General features: G+C 42.7%; 1 protein-coding gene across 1 annotated transcript in view; it reads left to right on the top strand.

Moving 5' to 3' along the window:
- The first annotated feature begins 9,310 nt into the window (after window positions 1-9,310).
- LOC141114382 (amine oxidase [copper-containing] 3-like) overlaps window positions 9,311-27,442 on the top strand; it is a 28,688-nt gene continuing 10,556 nt past the window's right edge. The window contains exons 1-2 of the mRNA XM_073608028.1: window positions 9,311-10,999; window positions 24,722-25,007. Coding sequence (XP_073464129.1) covers window positions 9,406-10,999; window positions 24,722-25,007 — 1,880 coding nt within the window. The 5' untranslated portion in view covers window positions 9,311-9,405. The remainder of the gene's footprint in view (window positions 11,000-24,721; window positions 25,008-27,442) is intronic.

Here is a 27,442-nt window from a genome sequence, read left to right as displayed (position 1 = left end):
AGGAAAAAGGGGGGGGACAAGAGAACGCCAGGCCACATGCCCTCAGCATGGGGAGGGGAACTAGGGCCTCATCCCCACAACCCTTGCCCAGTTATTGTGGGGGTCTGCGGGCAGGGTCTTATCGGAATCCAGAAGCCCCCTTTAACCCCTTCCCGCCGACAGTACGCACATATGCGTACCCGGCTTTCCGGGGTTATACCGGGATGATGCCCGCAGCTGCAGGCATCATCCCGGTACCGTTGTTTCCAGCGGACGATCGGCTACCCGTGTATAGCAACCGATGCGGCTAAAAGCCGCTCGGTTGTTATACCGGAGGAGCGGGAGGGGACATCCCCCCCTCCCGCCGCCTCCCGCCGCTGTTACCGGGCCTCCCGTGCGATCGGGAGGCCCGGTGTCCAATCGGGAATCTTCGGCGGCTGGGGGCGGGCTGGAACGAAGCTGTGAGCAGCTTCGTTCCAGCCTTCTTGTTGTAAACGCGGAAGCGACGTCATGACGTCACTTCCCGTTTACTCGGCTGCCAATGGCGCCGGATTTAAAAAAGTACACAGTATTCAGAAACGCCGTTTTCGGCGATCTGAATACTTTGAAGTGTAAAGGAGGGATGGGGGGTCTTTTAGACCCCCCATCCCTCCATAAAGAGTACCTGTCACCACCTATTACTGTCACAAGGGATGTTTACATTCCTTGTGACAGCAATAAAAGTAAAAAAAAAAAAAAAATTTTTTAAACACAATTTTAAAGTAAAAAAATAAATAAAATAAATAAATAAATAAATAAATAAATAAATAAAAAAAATTTAGTGCCCCTGTCCCCGCGAGCTCGCGCAGCGAAGAAAACGCATACGGAAGTCGCGCCTGCATATGTAAACGGTGTTCAAACCACACATGTGAGGTATCGCCGCGATTGTCAGAGCGAGAGCAATAATTCTAGCACTAGACCTCCTCTGTAGCTCAAACCTGGTAACCGTAAAAAAATTTTAAAGCGTCGCCTATGGAAATTCATAGGTACCGTAGTTTGTCGCCATTCCACGAGTGCGTGCAATTATAAAGGGTGACATGTTTGGTATCTATTTACTTGGCGTAACATCATCTTTCACATTATACAAAAAAATTGGGGTAACTTTACTGTTTGGATTTTTTAAAATTCATGAAATTGTCCCTTTTCCAAAAATTTGCGTTTAAAACACCGCTGCACAAATACCGTGTGATAAAAAATATTGCAACAATCGCCATTTTATTCTCTAGATTCTCTGCTAAAAAATATATATATAATGTTTGGGAACTCTAAGTAATTTTCTAGCAAAAAATACGGATTTTAACTTGTAAACACCAAATTTCAAAAATAGGCTTAGTCATGAAAGGGTTACAAGGGGACCCCCAGATCCCGGCCCCCTATGTGAATGGGTAGGGGTACATTATACCCCTACCCATTCACCAAAAAAGTGTCAAAAAAGTAAAAACGACAGCAGACAGTTTTTGACAATTCCTTTGTTAAAAAAAAAAAGTGTCCTGCGATGTAAATCCATTGTCAGTTACAGCGCCGACGGTCCAGAGAAAAAAAAAACGGAAAAACTCTGCCTCCGTGGGAGGCGTCTCGCCGACTGCAGCCTTTTCGCGGTGACAGCTGTTGAATAGCCAAGGGTGGGGCCACCTGGTGATGTAACCGGGTGACTCCACCCCTTCTGATGTCATGTCACGTCAGAAGGGGTCAGGATCACCCATTTACATCACCTGGTGGCCCCGCCCTTGGCTATATAACACCTGTCAAAGCGAAAAGACGGCAGTTGGTGGCATGCTTCCCATGGAGGGAGAATTTTTTCCGTTTTTTTTTTCCGGCGTCGTGATTGACGATGGATTTACCGTATTTATCGGTGTATAACACGCACTTTTTTCCCCTTAAAATCAGGGGAAAATCGCGAGTGCGTGTTATACGCCGATCCCCTGCGATCCTGACCTGTCAGAACTAAAAAATCGCTGACCGCGATTTGAAAATGGCGCCGCCGGCGCCAAAATACACAGTGCCGGTCCTCGGCTCTTCTCGGCGGCTTTCGGTTTCACTCGAGCGCCGCCCGAACCTAGCCGAGTATACTCGGCTAGTTTCGGATAGCTCCGCTCACCGTCCGAGTGGAACCGAAAGTAAACGAGAGCCGCCGAGAAGAGCCGAGGACCGGCTCTGTGTATTTCGGCGCCGGCGGCGCCATTTTCAAATCGCGGTCGGCGATTTTGAAGCTCAGAGGCTTCAGCAAGACTGCACTGGGGCAAGGCTGGACTGGGGCAAGGCTGGACTGGACACTGGGGAAGGCTGCACTGACATGGCTGCACTGACATGGCTGCACTGACATGGCTGCACTAGCAAGGCTGCACTGACAAGGCTGCACTGACATGGCTGCACTGACATGGCTGCACTGACATGGCTGCACTAGCAAGGCTGCACTGACATGGCTGCACTGGCAAGGCTGCACTGACATGGCTGCACTGGGCAAGGCTGGACTGGGGCAAGGCTGCACTGAGAAGGCTGCAATGATGGGCATTTAAATGTAAGTTTTTTTCCCTTCAACTTCCCTCCTAAAAGTTTTTTTTCCTTAAAATTCCCTCCTAAATTGAGGTGCGTGTTATACGCCGGTGCGTGTTATACGCCGATAAATACGGTACTTTGCTGTCTGCTGTCGTTTTTACTTTTCTGACAGCTTTTTGAGGAACAGCCGTGCTCTGAGGAAGAGAAAAACGCGTCAGCCAGCAGTGACTCTTGTGAGCTCCTCCGGCACCTCCGGTGGGCTATGCTGCTCCTTTACTACATGCTGTGATTGAAGATTGTTTTATACTTTTGGGATCTTTTACTACTGGTTGTAAGTAGTTCCTTTTTATCATTATTATAATAAATTTTACCTTAAGGATAATGCACATGGCTGGTGCGCCCTTTTTTTCTTTTATCTCGCAATTTTCATCTTTCAGTGCTCTCACATTTTGAATGACAATTACTCAGTCAGGTAACATTGAACCCATATGAAATTTTTGCCCTTTTTTTAACACAAATAAAGCTTTCTTTTGGTGGTATTTGATCACCACTGGGTTATTTATTTTTTGCGCTATAAATGAAAAAAAGACCGAAAATGTTGTTAAAAAATGCATTTTTTTTTTCGTTTCTGTTATAAAATTTTGCAAATTAGTAATTTTTCTGCTACATTTCTTTAGTAAAAATAAACAACATCAGTGTATATTTTTTGGTTTTTGTGAAAGTTATAGAGTCTACAAGCTATGGTGCCAATCATTGAAAATTGATCACACCTGATGTACTGAAGACCTATCTCATTTCTTGAGACCCTAACAAGCCAGGACAGTACAAATACCCCCCAAATGACCCCTTTTTGTAAAGTAGACAAGTTGTCATTTTTTCCACAATTTTTTGCAAAATTAAGCTTTTTTTTTCTTTTTTTTTTTTTTTTTTTTTTTCCCCACAGAATTGTTATATTAACAGGTTATTTCTCTCACACAGTGTATACATACCACAAGTTACACCCCAAACATATTCTACTACTCCTCCTGAGTATGGCAATACCACATGTGTGAGACTTTTACACAGCTTGGCCACATATAGAGGCCCAACATGCAGGGAGCACCATCAGGCGTTCTAGGGACATAAATTACACATTACATTTTTTGACTACACTTTTGAATGCCCTGGAGCACCAGGACAATGGAAACGTCCACAATATGGCCCAATTTTGGAAAATAAACACCCCAGCATATATTCTATGAGGCATAATGAGTCTTTGAACATGTCATTTTTTCTGCAAGTTTGTGAAAAACGTGGAAAGAAAATTAAAACGCATTTTTTTAAACACAAAGTTGTCCATTTCTAAGATATTTCCAACACATAGCATGTACATAGCAAAAATTACACCCCAAAATACATTATGCTCCTCCTGAGTATGGCAATACAACATGTGTGAGACTTTTCCACAGCCTGGCCACATAGAGAGGCTCAACATGCAGGGAGCACCATCAGGGACATATATTTCAAATCTAATTTGACTACCTATTACACTTTTGTGAGACACTGATGGGCACTTTAGTGGCAAGGATGCGGCATGGATGAGAACTGATGTGGCACAGATGAGTGCTGATGTGGCACAGATGAGTACTGATGTGGCACAGATGAGTACTGATATGGCACGGATGAGTACTGATGTGGCATGGATGAGCACTGATGTGGCATGGATAAGCACTGATGATCACCGCTGTGGCACAGATGAGCACTGCTGTGGCAAAGATGAGCACTGTTTTGGCAAGGATGAGCATAAATGAGCCATAGATGGGCATGGATGAGCCATGGATGGAGCACGGATGAGCATGGATGGAGCATAGATGAGCATGGATGGAGCATGGATGGAGCACGGATTGAGCACGGATTGAACATGGATGAGCAAGGATGGAGCACGGATTGAGCATGGATGAGCCAGGGATGGATGGAGCACGGATGGAGCATGGTTGAGCACGGATTGAGCACGTATTGAACATGGATGAGCAAGGATGGAGCACGGATTGAGCATGGATGAGCCAGGGATGGATGGAGCATGGATAAGTCAGGGATTGATGGAGCATGGATGAGCACGGATGGAGCGTGGATAAGCCAGGGATGAATGGAGCATGGATAAGTATGGATGAGCACGGATGGAGTATGGATGAGCATGGATGGAGCATGGATGAGTATGGATAAGCACAGATGGAGCATGGATGAGTATGGATGAGCACGGATGGAGCATGGATGAGTATGGATGAGCACGGATGGAGCATGTATGAGCCATAAATTGATGGAGCATGGATGAGCCAGGGATGGATGGAACATGGATGAGCCCCGGATGGATGGAGCATGGATGAGCCAGGGATGGATGGAGTATGGATGAGCACGGATGGAGCATGGATAAGCCAGGGATTGATGGAGTATGGATGAGCACAGATGGAGCATGGATGAGTCAGGGATGGATGGAGTATGGATGAGCCAGGGATGTATGGATGTTACATGGATGGGCACATATGGAGCATGGATGAGCCAAGGATGGATGGATGTTACATGGATGGGCATAGATCAGCACAGTGGGCACTCCAGAGACAGCCCACATCGCTGCTGCACCCAGCTTCCCCTCTCCTCACATGCTGTACTGATCGCTGCGAGGAGAGAGGAGGAGCTGCGCCGGACAAGCTCCGGTTTGTTGACAAGTGATCGCTCTGTCATTGGACGGAGCGATCACGTGGTAAAGGCCGCTGTCATTGGCCCTTTACCCCGCTCCGTGGCGTGCCGGGTCCGGAGGACCCAACGGTCACATACATTCCTGTGTGCGCGCTCCAGGGGGCACGCGGGAGCGCCATTTTGGGAGGACGTCCATGGACGCCCTCCCAGAATAAGCCGACCGCTCTGTTGCCGTCTTTCAGCTATGGCCCGGTCGGCATGTGGCTAAGGGGAACCCCCCAGGCACGATATTTAAAGGCATTTTTCATTTTTATTGTTTCACTTTAAGCATTATTAAAATCACTGCTCCTGAAAAAACGGTTGTTTAAAAAAAAAAAAAAAAAATGTAATTGATACATGTTCTGCAGGTTTGAGCCCCATTGACTTCTCCCATTGACTATTCCCGCATATGTCGATTTGACAGGCATAGCGCGATTTCCATTTGCATGTCCGCCCAGTTTCCGAGAGTTCAAGTCTTAATTGGGTTTAATTAGGTGCTATTTTCATGGACTGCGGGATAGCATATTGGCGCTATAGTAAATGACCCCCTATTTGTGTTTATAAAGGAAATACAATGCTTCAGAAAATGTCCACCTTGTCTCCTGAGCCGACATAACAAGTTGAGCCTTCACTTATCTTTAACATTCACAAGAAGGAGCTGAGCTGAAAAACATATGTCTGTAAAACTTTTTTTATTTGCGCTAACAGTTAAATTTTCAGAACAAGCTTTTGGGGTGTATCCCTTTATTCTTGGACCAAATAGTACTGATACACAAAGCTTGCGGATGTTTATAATAGCTACTAATCTTGTCAGAGGGCTTAAGTTGAAACTTCATAAATCATATTTAGTGGTGTTTGAAGTCTGGTTTTAAGCTCTTCATTACATAGGGTTAGGTTAGAGGTTAAGTGGAAATGTTAGTGGGAAGGTTAAGGGTTAATGATTAACTTTTATGGTTTGGTAAAATGTTTGAGTGAAGGTCAGATTGGGGTTAATTGTTGGGATCAAGTGAAGGATTAGGGATAAATGTCACGTTGGGGGCACATATTCTATTTATATTTGTCCCTGCTTAGCCTTTCAGCCTGTTGTATACTACTAAATTCCCAACAAGTCACACCAAAAAAACAAAAACAAAAAAATAAAACAAATAACAGCTTCTGGAAAATGGTGTAGAGTAGACTGATTGTCTAAAGCCAGCCATAGACGGTTTGAATCTCGGCTGGTGCCAACCCACCTTACTCCTATTGACTGTCTACCCTTGTAAATGTGTACACTTGGACGCACAATGGTGCAAACATTTTGGTAAAAAATGTTGCTTGTTGTTGCTTCCAATAACCTGGGCTAATTTGCAGCAAATCAATTCATTCATCATATTATGATGATAACAGACCAAAGGTACTTTTGAATTCACTTGGTTCACATATTACTATTTAGGGGTCTTCAGCCCTGATGCAAGCAATGTGCTGACTCTTAGGAGGAAATAAGCAAATCGAAAAATCAGTATGCCTTGATGGGTGGATATCAGTCTGGAGGAGAAGGTGTTCCTAGGCAAACAACCTTTTTGCATGCAGACTGCCCAAGGTAATGTCCACATTTGATGCTGAGCCTCCATATAGAAATTAACTAAAATCCAATTAATGAAAGGGGCAGCCCGAGAACAGTTAGGCTGAAGAGGAAAGGGCTAAATAGTCCTGGAATTTTTCTAGCTAGGAAATAAGTTGGACTCTACCTGACTTGGTGCAGCTTCTAATGCATACTATGCAAAGCTCACAATGTGCAGTGAAATTAGAGTGAGCAATAACAGAACATGGGAGGAGCCCCCATACCACTGTGCAAGATGGAGGGTAAATCTGGAGTTCATCCTTAAAGTAGAACTATAGGCAAACGCCTTTTGTTTTTCATTTTGGATACAGGAAGGGAGGATTAGAACCCCTGTCAGATTATTTTTTGCCATCTGTTCCCCATTGTGGAGATTTTCCTTCAATTCCTGTTCTATAACCAAACAGGAAGTGAAAGAAAATCTCTCCAAATTAAAATAATTCCTTGGTACCCCCAGGTCACCAGAATTAGTGTCCCTATTGGAAGGTTTCCCCACTATAACTTTTCTGGGGACAACCCAACATGTTGGATTTTATTTTACTTTCACTTTCAATGATAATGGTAAACGGAACAAACAGAGAGGGTGAATCTCCTTAACCACCTCCTGCCCATCGAATAGATAAATGACGGCGGCGGGGTGGCTTTCATTCTGGGACAACTTCATATGACGTTGTCCCACTCTTGCAAGCGTGACGATCGGCGGCATGCTGTGTCCACGGGACATGGCGCATTCCCAATCTTGGTAAAGAGCCAATGATGTGGCTCTTTACCCATGTGATCAGCTGTGTCCAATCACAGCTGACCACATGTAAACAAGGTTATCGGCTTTCCTCCCCTCATACTGACAGCGTGTAAGGAGAGGAGTGGCATTTCCTCACAGGGGAGGGCTGCACAGATTTTCAGTGCCCTGATTATCAGTGCAGCCCCAACAGTGCCCAGAAGCGATGCCAGTCAGTGCCCATCAGTGATGCCAGTCAGTGCCCAGCAATGATGCCAATCATTCTACATCAGTGATGTCAATCAGAGCCTATCAGTGCTGCCAATCAATACTGCCTTTCAGCACCCATCAGTGCATGCTCATCAGTACCACCCATCAGTGCCCATCACCGCCCACAATCAGTGCTCATCAGTGCCGCCTATCCATGCTGCCTATCAATGCCCATAAGTGCTGCCTATCAGTGCCCATCAGTGCCACCTTTCAGTGCCCATCAGTGCCATCTATTAGTGACCATCAGTGCCGCCTTTCAGTGCTCATCGGTGCTGCATATCAGTGCCCATCAGTGTTGCATATTAGTGCCTCTTCATCAGTGCCACCTCATCAGTGCCCATAAGTGCAGCCTATCAGTGCCCATCAGTGCAGTCTCAGCAGCGCACATCCGTGAAGGAGAAAAATTACTTATTTACAAAATTTTCTAACAGAAACTAAGAAACTTTTTTTTCAACTTTTTCGGTCCTGTTTTTTTAGCAAACATTACCACAAAAAGAAAGCTCTATCTGTCTAAAAAAAGGATAAAATTTTAATTTAGGTACAGTGTTACATGAAAATTGGTCTGAGCAGGAAGGGGGTGAAAGTGTCCTGTATTGAAGCGGTTAAAGAGGGCACAGACAGCAATAAAAACTGACAAATGTTCCATTACCTATCCACTCCAAAAGTGAAAAAAAAAAAGTTTTGCCTTTTGTTATACTTTAATATATCAATAAACTGACTTGGTAGAACTAAGCCCTTCGATTTAACGGTTTCCCAAAACAGTTACATTCAAGGCATGCTGTGAATAATATCTGTCACAATTACTTGTGCTCTCAACCAAATTGTCAAGCCATAAAATAGTTGGTATAAGATAGCAGCTTCCTTGGACGTAAAGGATAGGAGGGTTGAGTTCCGCTTTGAGAAAACTGAAATCTGATCAATTGCTTTGTATTGCTACTTTGCATGTTATCAGTAATTGCAGCATTTTTATTATTATTATACAGGATTTATATAGCGCCAACAGTTTGCGCATCTCTTTGCAACATGAGGGCAGACAGTGCACTTACAATAAAATTTAATACAGGAAGAATCAGAGAGCCATGCTCGTTAGAGATTACAATCTAGGAGACATTAAATGAAATAAATCTGTTATGCTGGTTAATAATATTCTTAAACTGATCATACTCTGCAACAAAAACAAGTCATGTACATTCATTTATTTGAAGCTATTTAACTTTATGTTTTTTGTATAATGTTGTTTTTGTGAGTGAAATCAAGCTCCTGCTTTACCTTTTTCTTTTAGGAGCATCAAAACACTGTCACAAAGTTATACATTGAGAAAAAAAAGAATTCAATGTATTCCTTACTTTTGCAAAAGAGCTCTTTCCAGACAGTTGGAATAAAAAATGTTTTATATTTTCTGCCAGAATAGTTTCCAAGAATGCTTTCAATTAGAATCATATAGTGTATCCCCTTCCGACTAGGAACTAAGCCAAATTTACAAATGATCATCTGCTGTTTTCAGACATCCCCTCACTCTTTTAAACAAGAAATTCACTCTGAGAACTGGTAAAGGCTTTTTCTTTCCCTTGATATACATTCTATCTTTGCCATAATGAACATGAAGGCTATCATCATTCTGCTGGTTCTCTCATTGGTCACTATATTGGCACTGGTTGTTGTTTTACTGTCAGGAACAGGAAAGTCAAGCCAAAGCTGTGACACTCAATCACACTACAATACCAACCCCAATGCTGCACAGAAGAAAAAGATAAGCAACCAAAACTTAATATTTTCAGACCTGAAACCAGAAGAGTTTTCTGCAACAGTAGACTACCTAAAGAAAACACTTGGTAAGAACTTAGTCAGTGCAGACAATGCAAAGTCTACAGAAAATTGTATTTACTATATTGATGTTAAATATCCTCCAAAGCAGAAAGTCCTAGATTATTTAGATAATGGAGCTGAAAAGCCTAACCGGGAGGCACTTGCTGTGGTTTTCTTTGGTGATCAAGAAGAACCCAACATTACAGAATATGTGGTAGGTCCACTTCCAAACCCATCATATCATAAAGATATTACATTGGAGAAATACAAAGACAAACTGCCTTACCACCGTCGACCTGTTATTGGAAAAGAGTATGCTGATGCTTACAGTATGGTTTATGAAAGTGAATTTTCTAAAGCCCCTAACTTTTTACAAGCTCTGGGCTATAATGGAGATAATTTTGCTGCTCTTACAACTGCCCCAAGGGGCTTCAAATCTGGAGACAGAAGTACATGGTTTGTTATGTTTCTTAAAATGAAAGAAAGTTGTTTTTCCGTCCAGCCAGTTGGACTTGAAATTCTTCTTGACCATAAGAGTCTGGATGTCACCAAATGGAAAGTCACCAAAGTCTTTTACAATGGTGTTTACTTCTCTAACATGGCTGATTTGGAAAAACAGTACAATGCTGGAGGAATTAATGTGATTAAGATTGAAAATGTAACTCCAGACAATGACATTGGATCTATGAATCCTAAATCAAATCCAACACCTGGAGCACCTTTGCAATTTGACCCAGCTGGCAAACGATATACTGTTAAAGACAGCCGAGTAACCTTCCAATCTTGGGACTTTTTATTTGGTCTAAATGTGAACACTGGTCTACGTCTTTTTGACATCAGATTTAATAATAAACGTATTGTTTATGAAATTAGCACTCAAGAGGCAATTGCAGTCTATGGCTCTAATGCACCAGGTGGAATGATCACAAGATACCTTGATGGCAATTTTGGTATTGGAAGGTTCTCCTTTGAGTTGGTAAGAGGTGTTGATTGCCCTTATCTGGCTACTTATGTTGACACTCACTATCTAATGGAATCCGAGACTCCTGAAACGACCAAAAATTCCATATGCATTTTTGAACATAATACTGGAATGCCTCTTCGTCGACACTATTCTAATATGCACTCTATGTATTATGGAGGACTGTCCAACAGTGTTCTGGTTGTCCGAGCTGTATCAACTCTTATTAATTATGATTATGTATGGGATTTTATATTCTATCAAAATGGAGTTATTGAAGCCAAGATATATGCCACTGGATATATCAGTTCCTCATTCTACTTTGCTGATGGTAAAGATTATGGCTCAAGAGTTGGTGAACATACATTGGGAACACTTCATACGCATTTTATCAATTACAAAGTGGATATTGATGTTGGAGGTAAGATTTATAATCATCTGATTATACAAACAAAGGATTACTAGGAAAGTTATATTTTATAATATAAAGTGAAATACTATGAAATATAAAGTGAAATGCTTTCCATGCACACACAATTTTGCATTGTCTTTTTTTTTTGTGGCATTTGAAAGCATTTTATTTTAAATTGTTGAACATTTGCTGGTTCCTTTCAAATGCAGTCAGTTTTGATCACAACTGCAAACATTTTCCATGTAGTCTGTGATTGTTCTGCATGCTATAAAACGGTAAATGGAAAAAGTTTAAGGTAGCGCATATGTTACGAATCCTTAAAAAAAAATCAAAATATTTTCAGGTGATTTAATTAATTTCTCTTTCCTTTTGATGTCAGGAAAGTTGATAAATCATGCGTACAGAGTTCCACTAATCACAGATATGATAGAACAAAACTGTGTATATGGACTTTACTTATGTATGGTTTATAAAAAAAGAAAAACAGTTCCATTACTGAATGCCAAGAGTGTAAAAGAAAACTGATGCTGGACGGTGTGTGTCACAATAAACCATGTTGTTTAGGAGTGCATACATTTTACTATAACCACCAATGCTAGTTGCACCATGGCACACTTTGCATAGCACACTTTTATTAGCCCCAGAAAAACATTCCAAAAAAAAGAAACAAAGAAAGAAGAAAGTGTCCTAATGTTAAAAAATGTCAGCAGCTACAGTATGTGTTGCTGCTGACTTTTAATTTTTAAAGGTGCGGGCGGAACGCCACTTTAGGTTTAGGAGCTGCTAGTGTACATGAAGCTCAACTCTCTCAGGACTGGAGTCCCCATAATCAGGGGTGGAGGTTCTTTGCCACCTGAATATCCCTCTGAACCTCCAAAATTCCAGGTCCCAAACAGGAACTTAATAATGCGGAGAGAACTTTAAGTCAAGAAAAATGAGGGGAATAACTGCGCTATGGTGAAATACATAAACAATAACAATTATAGACGCGATTCATCTATGTAACACAAACACAGTGAAATTAAATGAGAAAAAAGGGGGGTGAATCGCGCTAAAACAGATTGGTGATCATACACATCATCACCAAACCAAATATTTAGAACTAAGTGAAGAGTTCCCCTTTAGTGTATACATAATATACAAAACACATGTCAAATGAATAATCAATCCAAAAATAAAATGTTCAAAGTGATAATAAAAAGTCCATGTATAAAAAATAAATAAATCACCCAAGTGATATAAAAGTATCTTAAAAAAGTTCCAAAAAACATAAATTCTTGCTGTGAGAAGAAAAAAGCGTGCTTGCTCCACCAGCGTGAAATCAGACTGGCCGCTTACCAGAAACTCATGATCCCCCGTTACAGAGGATCAGAGAAAGCTGTTTGTTAATACTGCTTCGAACAACGACCAATGGATCAGAGACCTTATACCGAGATGGGATATCAAAGACTGCAGGGTCAGGCTAAAGATGTTCACAATGTTAGTAGACAATAGTAGGCATGTTGTGTAGTCTGGAGTGCCGGCCGGAAGCTCACAGACAGCCCGTCCTACTGGAAACAACAGCAGCAATGGGAGGTGACGAGAACACATCGCTCTGCCCTACGCGGCGTTTCGTGATAGAGTCACTTCATCCAGGGGCGGCCATAGGCCTACACGACGCCGGAAGTGATGTATGCGCTCCACCACAGCTGGATCCACAACAAGGAAGTGGTGTTCGCTCCTTGGAACAGTGAGCCGGCTGATCTCTGTTACGGTGAAGTGCATGGTCTATACGCTTCCTTTGCTTGGTTGATTGCAGTGTTTTGTACGTATATCTATTGAGGGGGGTTTTTTGTGTGATGTGATGGGTATCCATTCAATAAATAGGATTACGCTATGTGCGCTCTTCTTTTGTTATTGATTTATTTTGGAGCCCTTATCATCTGTGAATCCCCCGGAGTGGTGTTGGCAGCAGCTTGTGGCTTAGATGTTTCTTCCCTTGGAGGCTTATATTTTTCTTAGCTCTGGTGAGTTTAACCCCCTGAGGGGAGCGTGTTCTCACATGGTGAAATTGGATTGACCAGTGGAAGGTGCACACTGAGATTCTGTTTTATGATCACCTATGAACACTCTCTGAACCACTTTTTAAACTCCTCACTACTCTTAAAGGACCTTCGTGTGAAGTTGGCCGCATGCTTGTGTGTTTTTGCTCAACAATAGCGCTGTTTGTAGTGTACTATTATAGTTCAATTTATTGATTATATTATACTACTTTTTATTATAACAGCAGGTTTAGTGCAATAAATCTCATCTCTGTCTGTCTAAGCTAATGCTGCCCAGGCATACCTCAACAAAAATAAAAATCCAGTATTGGCATCTTCTATGTCTTGGCAGTCCTCCGATCTTCTGGTGCCTCTTGACAGAGTACTGGGCACAGTAGCCCTACTTTAGTGTTCCACATTCTAGGCGGAAAATGCGAAACAACAGCTCAGGGAACCTGGCTTTCCTCTTCTTTATATACAGGGTTTACAGGCAGGATCCAAAAAACAAGGGAAAGGAGCCTTTAACCCCTTCCCCGCCTGGGCAGACTGACCCACTAACCATAACAAGACCCATACCTGTAGGCAATCTTCCTACACACATATTATGGAATCAGTTTGGTTATAGCACACGCACACTTAGACCAGCACGCTTGGACAAACCCAATACAAAGACAGGGAGAACTTGCTAATTCTGTAGGTAAAACTAAAATATGTATTGGGAGTTATCCATATATAATAATATGTGACAAATGTGTGTTTGCAAAGGGACACTACTATATTTTTATGCTGCTCCAGTAGAAATAACGTCTTCTTTTCATTAGTGGGGAAACGCCATTGGGAAATCTATTGAATATGAAGCTTCAGCTTCTGCTGATGGTGAAGATAAACTATTTATTTTATGTTTATTAATTGGTTTGAAGAGCTGCAGCTAAAGGTATACAGCATATAAGTGACCACAGGAAACAAAAGGCAATAATAAAAAAACTTTTTTGGGGGAAGGCCATCACACAAAGCAAAATAACAATGGGCCACCTGATTTTAAAGCACATATTTTTATGCAAATGTAATGATGTAAGTGGCTGCCAACACCATTGCTTGTAATACGTTTTGACTTTTGGAAAGGATACTGTAAGGTCATGTGAATTTGGAACTGAGCTAGTTCAGGCACACTTTGTATATTGAGGGTTCTATAGGGCCCAGTAAGATGTAGTGGTCACCACTGTGCTAATACTGATGGTGCAGGTTTCCGCAGTGCCGCCAGAGGCAGTTGATGTGTTGAAGTGCTAAGTAACAGAAAGGTCCTGATCGTCAGCTCAATGAATCTTGCCAGACATTTGTTGCAAATCACAGCTTGATAAGACCTTAATCTTTTTTTTATCATTTTGGATGGACTGTCTTTTCAAATACAGACGGTCCCCTAGTTACAAACATCCGACTTACAAACGACTCCTACTTACAAACGGAGGGAGACAATAGGAAGTGAGAGGAAATCTGTCACGGAACGTCCCACACTCCGCTTGAGTGCTTCCGTCATATACCACTTCCTCCCAGTCTGTATACAGATATCCCAACCTCTCTGAGCACAAACAAGGCGACACTTACTTGTTGCTACCAAGAACTCACTTTATCTAGAATCACAATTACAAGACTTTATATGCTGTTGGAACCTCCTCTAACAATACAACTGTAACTTAATTAACATGACCTAATTATCTAATCCTTTATACAGCCTAGGTGACTGAGACATGACCTTTCGCCCAGACTTGTGGTCACCGAGCTTCCCACAGTTATATCAACACAATAGCTGGAGCTAATTACAATTAACAATACAAACAAAACCTAATTAACATGAGCTCCAATAGGAGTCATCCCGTCTCCTACATTGTATAGAGGACAATGTGATCAGCTCATTCAATTAACATACATCCTGGGAGATATTGTGGACAAATATTACTGTCCCATTTTAAGTAATCCAAGATATATTTTCTCCCTCACCCTGTGCCAGGATGGCACAGGGTGCCTTAGACATAAGATGTATTCTGAGTTCCACGGGCCCCCCCGTCACAAAATCTACCCCTAGAAAGGGAAATTCCCTCCTGTAAGAGTTATTATGGGAAAAAGGTACCTCCACTGATGCTTCATCACCATGGCATGTTTCCACAACAACCCAAAATTTTCAAAATCCAATAGTCATTAGAACAGAATGTGAGGTGAAATCTTCTGAACAGGGGCACACACAGCAAAACAAACATTACAGGGGTGTTAACCCTTCCCTATGCTATCCAAAAAGCTTAAAAATATTTTTTTGGCTGGAGCTACACCTAAAAAATGTACCTGTTCCGACTTACAAACAGATTCGACTTTAGAGCAAACCTACAGAATGACAGACGGGGGCTCCCATAGTGTAAAACCGTAATTTATTAAAATAAGGATGTGGTAAAAAATGGGATACACTCACATTTTCTGGTGCCCAAGTCTGGCACCCATTGTGATCAGCATGCATTTTAATTAGGGGTATCAGGCCAGTTTCTGCCAAGACGCCGCTGTATTGCGGTGAGGCTCGGTTGCCTGTGATGCAATTTCCAGGCAGATGTATGGTCGCGATGATAGATGGGAATGAGGGACACCTATTACTAGTAAAAGTATGTAGGCATAGGACACACCCCCTGCCACGCCCCCTTAAAGGAGAATTATACAAAAAAAAAGGATTAGTTAAACCCACAAGTGTTTTTCTTTTTTACCACAATTATTCCTTTATATTGGCTTTAGAAATGTGCAAATGCAGCAATTTAGAAATTGGATGAAAGGTTTAGTTCTAAACACCTTTTGAAAGATTAAAAGTGCATTTTATATACAACTACACAAAACAGACTAAAATGAGGGAAAAATGAGGAGGAAAGAGGGACAGAGGGATTTTGTTCCAAATCAGGGACAGTCCCGCAAATTCAGGGACAGTTGGGAGCTATGTTTACCCCATTCCTTCACCATACCATACTTCAATTTATATCCTTAAAGTGGTTGTAAACCCTTTACAACCACTTTAAACTACAGGCAAGCCTATAATTAGGCTTACCTGTAGCTGCACTGGATATCTCCTAAACCTGCACGGTTTAGGAGATATCCGTGTATTTGCATGTGCCAACGTCATTGGCACATGCACACTTAAGCCAACTGAAGCAATGGCACGTACATGCCGTTGCTTCAATTGTACTGTGCTGTTCCCAGGGGCTCCCATGCGCATCTGCGGGAGTGACGTCATCACGGCTCTGGCCAATCACAGCGCTGGAGCCGCGATACCCGGAAGTAACCTCCGGGAGAGATGTCGCCAGCCGGAGGGGGAGACGAGGGCTTCGTTCTCGGGTAAGTAATTCATAATGAGCTAGTATGCTATGCAGGGCACAGTGAAGCAAATGCAGTAGGAGATTTGGTCAGGATCAATGGTGTCCTCAATGCTGAGAAATACAGACAGATACTTATCCACCATGCTATACCATCAGGGAGGTGTGTGATTGGCCCCAAATTTATTTTGCTGCAGGACAATGACCCCCAAACATACAGCCAATGTCATTAATATCTACTTTCAGTGTAAAGAAGAACAAGGAGCCTTAAAGTGATAGTCTGGCCTCCATAGAGCCTGATCTCAACATCATGCCTGGGTCTGCCTGGCTTCTGCATAAAGAGACAAAAGGATTTGAGGCAGCCTACATCCACAAAAGATCTGTGGTTTGTTCTCCTAGATGTTTGGAACAACTTACCCGCTGAGGTCTTTCAACAACTGTGTGCAAGTGCATCTAGAAGAATTGATGAACAGGGTAGCAGGTCAGGAGGCACACAGATCAGGGTCACACAGCAAAATACCAGGGCAAGATGGAGTAGCAGAGGAGGGACTAAATATGCTCCCAGCAGTCAGTATCAGGAGATGACTAATTGCTAGGAACTGCTGGCTGCTGAGAGACACCTGCTGGTGGACACTGGAACTACAACCTATAGGTCTGGGATCTACAGTGCCACCATCAGGTGAACCCATTCCTGACAGCTCCTCCCTCTAAGGAGCAGCCTCCAGACGCTCCAACCAGCAATAGCTGAACAAGTCCATAAAAGATACCCAGCTGCTGAATAAGTCCAGTGGGAAAGTCTGTCATAGGCCAAAGAAGTGTCAGGTTCCAAATAAGATGTCCTGCAGCCAGGATACAATAATAAGCTAGGTGTCCCACCGCCTGGGTCTGTTGACTGACTGGGTACCCCACCACTGGGGTTAGGCAACTGGCTAGGTATCCCAACAGCAAGTACCCCAACACTGGGGTACCATTGGTTTTCCACAAACTTAGCCCTGGGAGCATGTGTCAACACTAGAACACTGACACCGGAATGTCTTGTTATAACTGTGTAGCTTGTCTGGTTTCCAGGACTTCTTCTGCATCAACAGCCCCCTTCTCCACAAGGAACTAGTTACCTGACTTGAGTCCCCTAGTGCACCTGGCAATCACATCTGGGCCATGGCAAGGCACAAATGGTACTCTGTCACTCCCTGGGAGCTCATCACTACCAAGGTTGTGAAGGCACACGTAGCAACCAGTTACGAAAGGTATGTCCAGATCAGCAGGCTTTAGCGCCATAGGAACAACATACTGCAAGAGGGACCCAAACAAGGTGACTGTAAAAAGACTCTCGGGCCAAACAGGTAACCCATACAAGGCACATGAAGACTCAGAGGTGTCAGACCCATCAGCAGGTGGAAACCTAACCCTTATACTAAATATAAACTAAAATATAACTGCTGTAACAGTGTGCCCATTCCATCACCAAGCTCAGATGTAGACACAGGCACCTTTAATTGATAAGAGAGTTGGAATCAATCCACGATCCTTATAATTACTTTAATAACAAAATTGCAAGTGGTCTGAGGCATCCAAAGAACAAAAAAAAAGCAAAGCTGCAATGTTTTGTGGATTCTCTAGACTGCTTGCAGTTTATTAATAATCTATTGATAGGAATAGTGGACAGACTCCAGCTCTTTTATCAATTAAATGTTTTTTTTTAAATGTACCTGAACTGTTTAAGACCAACAACCCTGGACTGAATTATGATATGGAGGTAGGGTCCCTTTTTGTGAAGTTTTGTGGAAGGGCTATTGGCAGTTGCAGTTAGCTTGTCTGCCCCTGAGTTGGCTTTGTTCCCAATATAGTGTGGTAAAGGAAATTATGTAATTGGGTGTTAGGCCCCTTTTAGAGAAAACCTTCCTCCAGTGATGTAATGGGTGGAGTTAGTGACCATATAAAGGCCAGGATGGGAGAGCTAGTCAGATGTAGTCAGTTACTGTATATTAGTAGGTAATGGTGTTGTCACAACCGTGTGGCACTACAGACACAGAGAGTGACAATTCAAGAATCCATTATTATACCAATGTGTGGTGTGGGTCAGTATACTCATTATACAACATAAAAAACAAAAAAGGAATGGGGAATGTACCCCCAGGGACAGTAGGTTTTAAAGCAACCCCAAATAATACTGTTAAAATGTAAATATAAAAAAAAATGCAATCATAAACCTCCACCCATCACTTTATAAATAACAACGTTGTTACTATAACGAAGCCTGCCACAATAGGAAGTGGGTGAAACACATTGACCGTAGTGTCCACACTACAGGATACAGGGTCCTTATGTCTCATAATGACATACAGTGAAGCTATGTAAGTTCTGTGAGCCTACTGCAATTGACCAGCGGATATCCACTTATCGTGCATGTGCGTACCATACTGCAGGAACAAGAATGGAGTCCTAATCACCCATTGAGTAATCTACACTCGGGGTGTCATTTCTACTATGCAGCCATACCGGTCTCACTACAGCACACCTGGGAAGGTGAGTCAAACCTGGCTATCAAGCCAGAGAGGCCTATGGAATAACAAGATCCCTGGCCTCATACAAAGTCCATAGCTCCCTGGCCTCCTACAAGGTCCATAGCAGGAATATCTCTGCAATACATGCACTTTTGGGAACAGTTTTTGTCATATCCATATGACATATCCATATATGACACTTTCTATCATCATGGATTTTGTTGCTGTTTAAAAATCTTCATACATATGCACTATGTTGAACCAACCCAAATGCACAATGAATAGTATACGCATATGTCGAAATCCCTGATTATTATTGGGCACATTTCAATGCTCATTTCATGACTTCATCTTTCTTTGCAGTTGGATGTCCACATTCATTTTTAATTTTTTGGTTGTTCGAGCTTACCTACCTCCTAAAAAGTATAGCCAGTGATGCATAATCACCCTCATTACCTAAACACCATCCATGCTACCTAGTTATCAAGTATCAGGTGTACTCTAATGCCCCGTACACACGTTCGGATTTTCCGATGGAAAATGTCAGATCGGAGCGTGTTGTCGGAAATTCCGACCGTGTGTGGGCTCCATCGGACATTTTCCATCGGATTTTCCCGACACACAAAGTTGGAGAGCAGGAGATAAAATTTTCCGACAACAAAATTGTTGTCAGAATGTCCGAACAAAGTCAGACCGTGTGTACGCCCTATAAGGCATGGGTTGAGCATAGAGACATGGTGGACGCCCTTGGTATGACGGTGAATCTTATTAGTGACTTTTAATCTCGTCATTTTGAGTCCGGGCTCTGTTTGTTTTTATTGTAACAACATTGTTGTTATTATTAAGTGATGGTAGGAGGTTTATGATTGCATTTTGTAATGCTGTCTTTATTTAATTACGTTGTGCAAGTGCCCTTAAAGAGGGAGTCCACCTAAAAAAAAAAAATATTAAAAGCCAGCAGCTACAAATACTGTAGCTGCTGACTTTTAATAAATGGCCACTTACCTGTCCCAGGGTCCAGCGATGCCGGCAGCCGATGCCGATCACTTGCTCGACTCTCGGCAGCTGCCGCCGCCATCCTAGGTGAGGGAATCAGGAAGTGAAGCGTTGCGGCTTCACTTCCCATTTCCCTACTGCGCATGCGCGAGTCGCGCTGCGCGTCATAAGTGGTCCCCGCTATCTCCTGGGACCTGTGTGTTTCCCAGGAGACAGCACGGAGGGACACTCCCATGGGAGTCTATGCCGGAAGTGGGTGCAAATACCTGTCTTAGACAGGTATCTGCACCCCCCTCCCCCCTGAAAGGTACCAAATGTGACACCGGAGGGGGGGAGGGTTCCGAAAAGCGGAAGTTCCATTTTTGTGTGGAACTCCACTTTAAGGTCTTTTAGGCCAGGGTTCAGGGCACTTTCACACTGGTTTGTTTCAAAACTGCCAGTAAAATGCCAATGCGTTAATGGAGCACTTTTGTGGTGCTTTTCCCGTTTTTAAACGACGTGTGACTTAAAACTGCACCAAAAATGCTTAGGGGGGCGTTTTTGAAATGTTTTTGAACGCACTGCACTCCTGTGATCCATAGGAGAAGTAGGGCCAAAAAAGCTTTGGCCCTACTTCTCCTTTTAACCTGCTCCTATTCCCATTCTAACCCTTTTCCAACTACTCTGTAAATGAAAGATGTGTATACATACCTATGCTGAAGGCTTTTTGGTTCATTCACATGATTGGCTCCCAGCACCGGCTTCAGTGTAGATCACATATGGACCAGAGTGGCCTGAAAAAAGGTAAGCATGCATATCTTTTTTTGCACAGGTTAGGCGGGATAGTTATCAGGAAGGGGGATGGGACATTTTTAAGAATATTTAGTATTAGGCAGGAATTCCACTTTAAGAATTGTTTGTAAAATGAATTTTTTTTAAAATGTATATTTAAAGGTACTTTTAATCTTAATGCCTGTTTGCCTTATTAACCGCTTGCTGACCAGCGCATGACGATGTACGTCGGCACAATGGCACGGCTGTGCAAATGGGCGTACCTGTACGTCCCCTTTAAGACGCGACATTGTGGGCGCGCACGAGCCTGCCGCGTACTCTGTGAGCGTGCCCATGAGTCCCGCTGACTTGATGTCCGCCGGTGGCCCGTGATCATCACACGGAGTGGCAGAACAGGGACAAGGCATTTCCCTGTTCTGCCTAGCAACATGACAGGGATCTACTGCTCCCTGTCATCGGGAGCAGTGATCTCTGTCATGTTGTAGTGAGCCCATCCCCCCCACAGTTAGAATCACTCCCTATCACTCCCTAGGACACACTGAACCCCTAATCGCCCCCTAGTGTTTAACCCCTTCCCTGCCAGTGTCATTTACACAGTAATCAGTGCATTTTTATAGCACTGATCGCTGTATAAATGACAATGGTCCCAAAATAGTGTCAAAAGCGTCTGATGTGTCCGCCGCAATGTCGCAGTCATGATAAAAATCGCAGATCGCCGTCATTACTAATAAAAAATAAATAAATAATAATAAAAATGCCATAAATCTATCTCCTATTTTGTAGAAGCTATAACTTTTGCGCAAACCAATCAATATACGCCTATTGCGATTTTTTTAACCAAAAATATGTAGAAGAGTACATATCGGCCTAAACTGAGAAAGAAAATTTTTTTTATACATATTTTTTGAGGATATTTATTATAGCAAAAAGTAAAAAATATTGCTTTTTTTTCAAAATTGTCGCTCTTTTTTTGTTTATAGAGCAAAACATAAAAACCACAGAGGTGATCAAATACCACCAAAAGAAAGCTCTATTTGTGGGTAAAAAAAGGATGTCAATTTTGTTTGGGTGCAAGGTTGCACGACCGCGCAATTGTCAGTTAAAGCGACACAGTGCCGTATCGTAAAAAGTGCTCTGGTCAGGAAGGGGGTAAATTCTTAAGGGGCTGAAGTGGTTAAATAGATACATATATTTCCACACTTTTATTAAACTAATAGTGTTGCTAAGTGTTCAATTGTATTACTCTATTGCAGGCTGCATTAACAGTAATACATATGCCTCTTTTCTTTACTTTTTTCTAAAGAGCAATATATAGGATATAGGAGAGCAACTAAGCAACACCATCTTCCCTGACCACTACTTTAACCATAATCATTCCCACTCATCCGAGGAGAGCTGTTGATTAGAGCAGTGTTCAGGGGGCTGTGTCAGAGAGCTGGGCTGCTGCTTGTGTTCAGAAAGTCAATCCAACTCTACTAATGCTGCAAGCGTTATAGAAATGTATACAAAAATGTAAAAAATAGCATATTTATTACTGTATGTAGCAAGGTCCCAGGCCTCCTCTAGTCTAATGAGAACCTTTAGAGCCAAGAACTGCTGACATTCTTCCATATAGAGTGGGTTGTAAGGCATAGTGGGTGTAATGACAGTTAGATTCATGGGCGCCAGACACTTCTTGAATGCAAAGTGATTTTTTGTCTCTTAAACAGTACTTTGGGAGAGAGGGTTAGGGCCAGGACACCCTTAGGTAGTTGCAATGTTAATTAGCAGACTCCGAGACTTCTACAGGTAGACAGCCATGCAGGGAAAGGCATCCAGCAAGATGCCACATCTGCATGTGTAGGAATGTTGTCTCCTATGGCAACAGTCTTTAACAGTTCCTAACACAAGGTGTAACGGTTTCGTCACTTCCACTACAATCACTTCTTGTAGTTCTTCAACCCACTGAGCTCCCAGTCTCTCTCACTAGACTAGATGTTTCACTGCCACTGAATCCTTTGAGCTCTTCCAATCTTCACTGCAGTATCATCCTCAAGTGTCACCCCTGCTTCTCTGCTGGGTCCCTAGCTTGGCACTCTAGACACTTATCAAGCTTCACCCCACCGGCCTGCTCGGTCCTTGGCTTGACATACAATGTTGCTCTGCAAGCATCACCTCCGCTGGCTGGGTCGGTGACTTAATCACCGCCTGAAGTTTCCTGACTCTTCACCGTCCCCAGTTGGTGAGAACTCTGCTCTGGTACTTGCTTCAGCTACTCACTGTGGTCCTTGGTAATAAGGTGGTTGGTCCCTTAGTGGCAGCAGCTTCCCCTCTACCTCCGACCACGACAGGTTCTCCGGCTGGCAGAACCGTCACTTCTGGTTGGACTACAAGCCGCAATCCCAACACTGCGCTGCTCTTTTGCTTCTGGATAGGCCCTCAGACAGCCTAACAGCCAGATGTGCCCGGGATAAGCCCAAACTCTGGCCTAACAGCCCGGGCAGTACAACACACTTCCACAAAGACAGCCGTCCAGGTGGCACAGAACAGCAATCACCTGACTCCACCAAAATATATAGGTTCTCCCAGCAGGCCAAGGGATTCAAGAAAACCCCTGCCCATTGGCTGAGATACCCCATATACTCCTAATCTGTCCTTGTTTTGCCGTTATCTTACATAGTTACATAGTAGGTAAGGTTGAAAAATGACACAAGTCCATCAAGTCCTACCTATGTTTGTGCTTATATGTCAGTATTACATTGTATATCCCTGTATGTTGTGATCGTTCAGGTGCTTATCTAATAGTTTTTTGAAACTATCAATGCTCCCCACTGAGACCACCACCTGTGGAAGGGAATTCCACATCCTTGCCGCTCTTACAGTAAAGAACCCTCTACGTAGTTTAAGGTTAAACATCTTTTATTCTAATTTTAATGAGTGGCCACGTGTCTTGTTAAACTCCCTTCCGCAAAAAAGTTTTATCCCTTTTGTGGGGTCACCAGTACGGTATTTGTAAATTTAAATCATTTCCCCTCTCAAGCGTCTCTTCTCCAGAGAGAATAAGTTCAGTGCTCGCAACCTTTCCTCATAACTAATATCCTCCAGACCCTTTTATTAGCTTTGTTGCCCATCTCTGTATTCGCTCCGTTGAAGCCCCAGTTGAAGTCCGTTGGGACGAAACGTGTCGGGCTCGCTTCGCTTGCTCCCCACATTGCTTTTTACTAATTTTTTAACTCGTGATCCCCAGTATTTTTGTACTCATCTGCTATAATGCATTGTACTTTTAAATAGAAACCGCTCCATTTTTAACCCGCACCACATGGAGCTTTTCCATTTTTTATCTCCACTTTGGTTTGATTGAGCCTATCTTGTATACACCATTGACCTCCACACAGCTCCCCTATTGGGTGGAGGTTCCATGCTTCTTTGAGAGCCATTTACATCCAGGAACTTCGGCTGGATTGCTACTGTCAAGGAGTGGGACCATCCCATGTGGAGTGACCTTCTTTCTGCCAACTCCTAACCCTGAGATATACGGCCTACACAAGCCTGATTGACCCACTACAGCTGGTAAGTGGGTCCACCTTATCCAGTAAGAGTACCCACCCATACTCTTTTGATAGAGGGTTTCCTTGTTTCAACAGCTTCACAGCCAGTCACAGATTATTTATACCACCATCACTTTTATCGAGGACTCACAAGTCACATATTAGATGGACATGTTTTTTCAGTAGTTTTCTCTATATTTGAACTTTCACATTCTCTTGTTCACACATTGGACTTTCACTTTACATATTTACAACATTCATTTATATGTTTTGGCATGATTTATTATTTCAGTTTATTACTGTCATATTATTGTATTTAGCGCTACACTTTTTGATTTTCACATTTTGTTTGGACTTTGTTTCAGTGTTAGCAGCTTTTTTTGCCACATTTGGGTTTAGCGCACTCATTTCTCCAAATTTTTTCTGCTACATGTATAAATAGCCTGGCTTCATTACAGTAAATGAAGAGGGTTCAGTTGAACTTCGGGCACACAAATACATATACAGTACATAGGTTCATACAGTAAATAAACACCTTTCTGTTTTATAATTTATACAATATGTTTTTTTATAGGCATTGCTAATTCTGTTATGACCCAAGATATGCAGTTTAATCCCTTAAACATTCCGTGGCAGACAGATGTCAAGATACAGAGGCTAAAGGTGGTGCGGAATACTCTTGAGACCGAAAATAAAGCTGCATTTGAGCAGGATGCCAAGATGCCCCGATATATCCATATTGCCAGTAATTCCACAAACAAATGGGGTCACCCTCGTTCCTACAGAATCCAGATACTCAGCTTTGCAGGAGAAACTTTGCCAAAAGAAAGTCCTGTGGAGAATGCAATAGGATGGGCCAGGTAAGGAATAGTGGTAAGCAAATCAATGATGAAATCAGATATGATCAAGCTAAAGCTGGCCTTACATGGATCAAAGTTCTGCCGGTTCAGCAGGAACCGGACCAATTTCACTCCATGCACTGTTCAAGAGGAGTCGATCTATTTAAGATGTTTTCCTGAATATATGCATGTAGATGTGTCCAGCCTGAATAACTTAACTCCCTAGATCAGAAAAAATGAGGGAATCAGCCAGGGGCTTTGCTAGGTCTACAAAACATGTGGGGCTATAGCCCATAGCAGCGAAGTAAAGAAAGTCATACGGGCGGGCATACACATGTATATAATATACGTGTGTGTAAAATATTTATATATATATATATATATATATATATATATATATATATATATATATATATATAATTACATATATTATCGTTACATCAGGATCCCTAGAGAGCCCCCCTTACATCAGGGTCCCCAGAGAGCCCCCCCTTACATCAGGGTCCCCAGAGAGCCCCCACTTACATCAGGGTCCCCAGAGAGCCCCCCCATTAAATCAGGGTCCCCAGAGAAAACCCACTTACATCAGGGTCCCCAGAAAGCCTCCCCTTACATCAGGGTCCCCAGAGAGCCCCTCCTTACATCAGGGTCCCCAGAGAGCCCCCGCTTACATCAGGGTCCCCAGAGAGCCCCCACTTACATCAGGGTCCCCAGAGAGCCCCCCCATTTAATCAGGGTCCCCAGAAAGGCCCCCTTACATCAGGGTCCCCAGAGAGCCCCCCACTTACATCAGGGTCCCCAGAGAGCCCCTCCTTACCTCAGGGTCCCCAGAGAGCCGCTCATTGCATCAGGGTAACCAGAGAGATGGCGGGCAGTGAGAGATGATGTCATCTCTCTGCTGCCTGCGGCTACGCAGTGAGAGCAGAGCAGCAGTGATGCAGGGTGGACAGTGAGAGATGATGTCATCTCTCTGCTCTCTACCCTGCCCGGCTCTCCCGTGCTGCCTGCCCACTCTCTGGTGCTGCCTGCCGCAGAGATGCCAAGCCGTCTCTGAGAGACTTGGGGCTTTGGGCCCCAGATTTGGGGCTATAGCCCCTAAAACCACACCCTAGCGTCACCACTGGAATCAGCTATTCCTAAAGTTTCATAATGTGCAATGTTATTTTAATGAGCTAGAGAAATTAGTCATATGACTTTAAAGGGTCACTGGCATGTTGCCTATTCAGGCCCCCTTACCCAGTGTTTCTCATTGCTCCCTCATGTGTGCTCATCTGTGGGAAGCCTAACGTGTAGCTTACCTTAGTACCATTTATTCCCACATTAATTCGGGTTATAGAAAGTTCTCTCTTTTAATTGCACTCCACACTTATGTCAAGTTGTATTGTTGTCTGTGAAGACTGCACCTGCCATACACTGTGGTACAATGTCAATTAGAATTATTATACAGGATTTATATAGCTCTGACAGTTTGTGCAGCACTTTACAATCATTTTAAATGCCATCCTAATGCACTAATAAAGTTGCTAGCGATGCACCAATACTACAGGACACTAGAAACGCACATGCCTGGTACGCTTTGTTGAAGACAATAACTCACATCAATTTATGAATGTGTTGTGGTGCATTGGCAGCCCATTCAAAGATAATGTTTTTTTCTTAACACAATGCTCTTTATTTGGCCCTGAAAGAATGTATATAAAGCCATGGCTTGCCACATGCCTTGGCTGTTACATTTTGGTGTGTTTACACCTATCTGTAATATCTAAAGAAAGACTGCTAGGGCTGGAGGAGTGGTAGGGTGCATCCCCTATGAAAGTGCACTATTTATCAATGTTTTCACCCAAAGTTCACACATCTTTCACCCATGAATCACACATTTTTTAATCAAAGCCTATGTAAAAATCTGTGAATATTGGGTGAAAGTTGGGTGATTTAGTGGTAAAAACATTTACAAATAAACACCTTGGTCTTACATTTTTCTAAATTTATCTTTTGATAGTTACAATGTTTTAGCAAAATTATTTCAAATTATGGATCATACAACCATAACCACTTCAGGATGTTGAAACATTCCAAAGCCATTGTGTGACTCAATAGTAATGTCCATTATAAGGAATTGGAGCTGATTTACTAAAGAATATGCGCAAATCATATTCTATAGAAGTTCCTATAAGTTTGCGATGCACGTTGACGGCTGTGCACAGGCTCCAATAAATTTACACAGATTTTACCAGCAAGCCCTACTATTAAAGAGAAGATAAGAACTCAAGGTGGTACTATGATGGATTTAAAAGGGGGTTTAAAAAAAAAACAATGTGGGTAGAACATAAAGGGAGTTAAAAAAATGAGAATACACATATGTGACATCACGAAAAGGAGAAAATACATATATGGGGTTATGAAAGAATGAAGAGAAAAACACCCATTTCATGATCACTACAGACAAGTTCATGAGA

The sequence above is a fragment of the Aquarana catesbeiana genome, linkage group LG12 (assembly GCF_042186555.1).
Source record: "Aquarana catesbeiana isolate 2022-GZ linkage group LG12, ASM4218655v1, whole genome shotgun sequence".
Classification (NCBI taxonomy): domain Eukaryota; kingdom Metazoa; phylum Chordata; class Amphibia; order Anura; family Ranidae; genus Aquarana; species Aquarana catesbeiana.
Note: the sequence above shows the minus strand (reverse complement) of the source record. Positions and strands in the feature narration are given on the sequence as shown.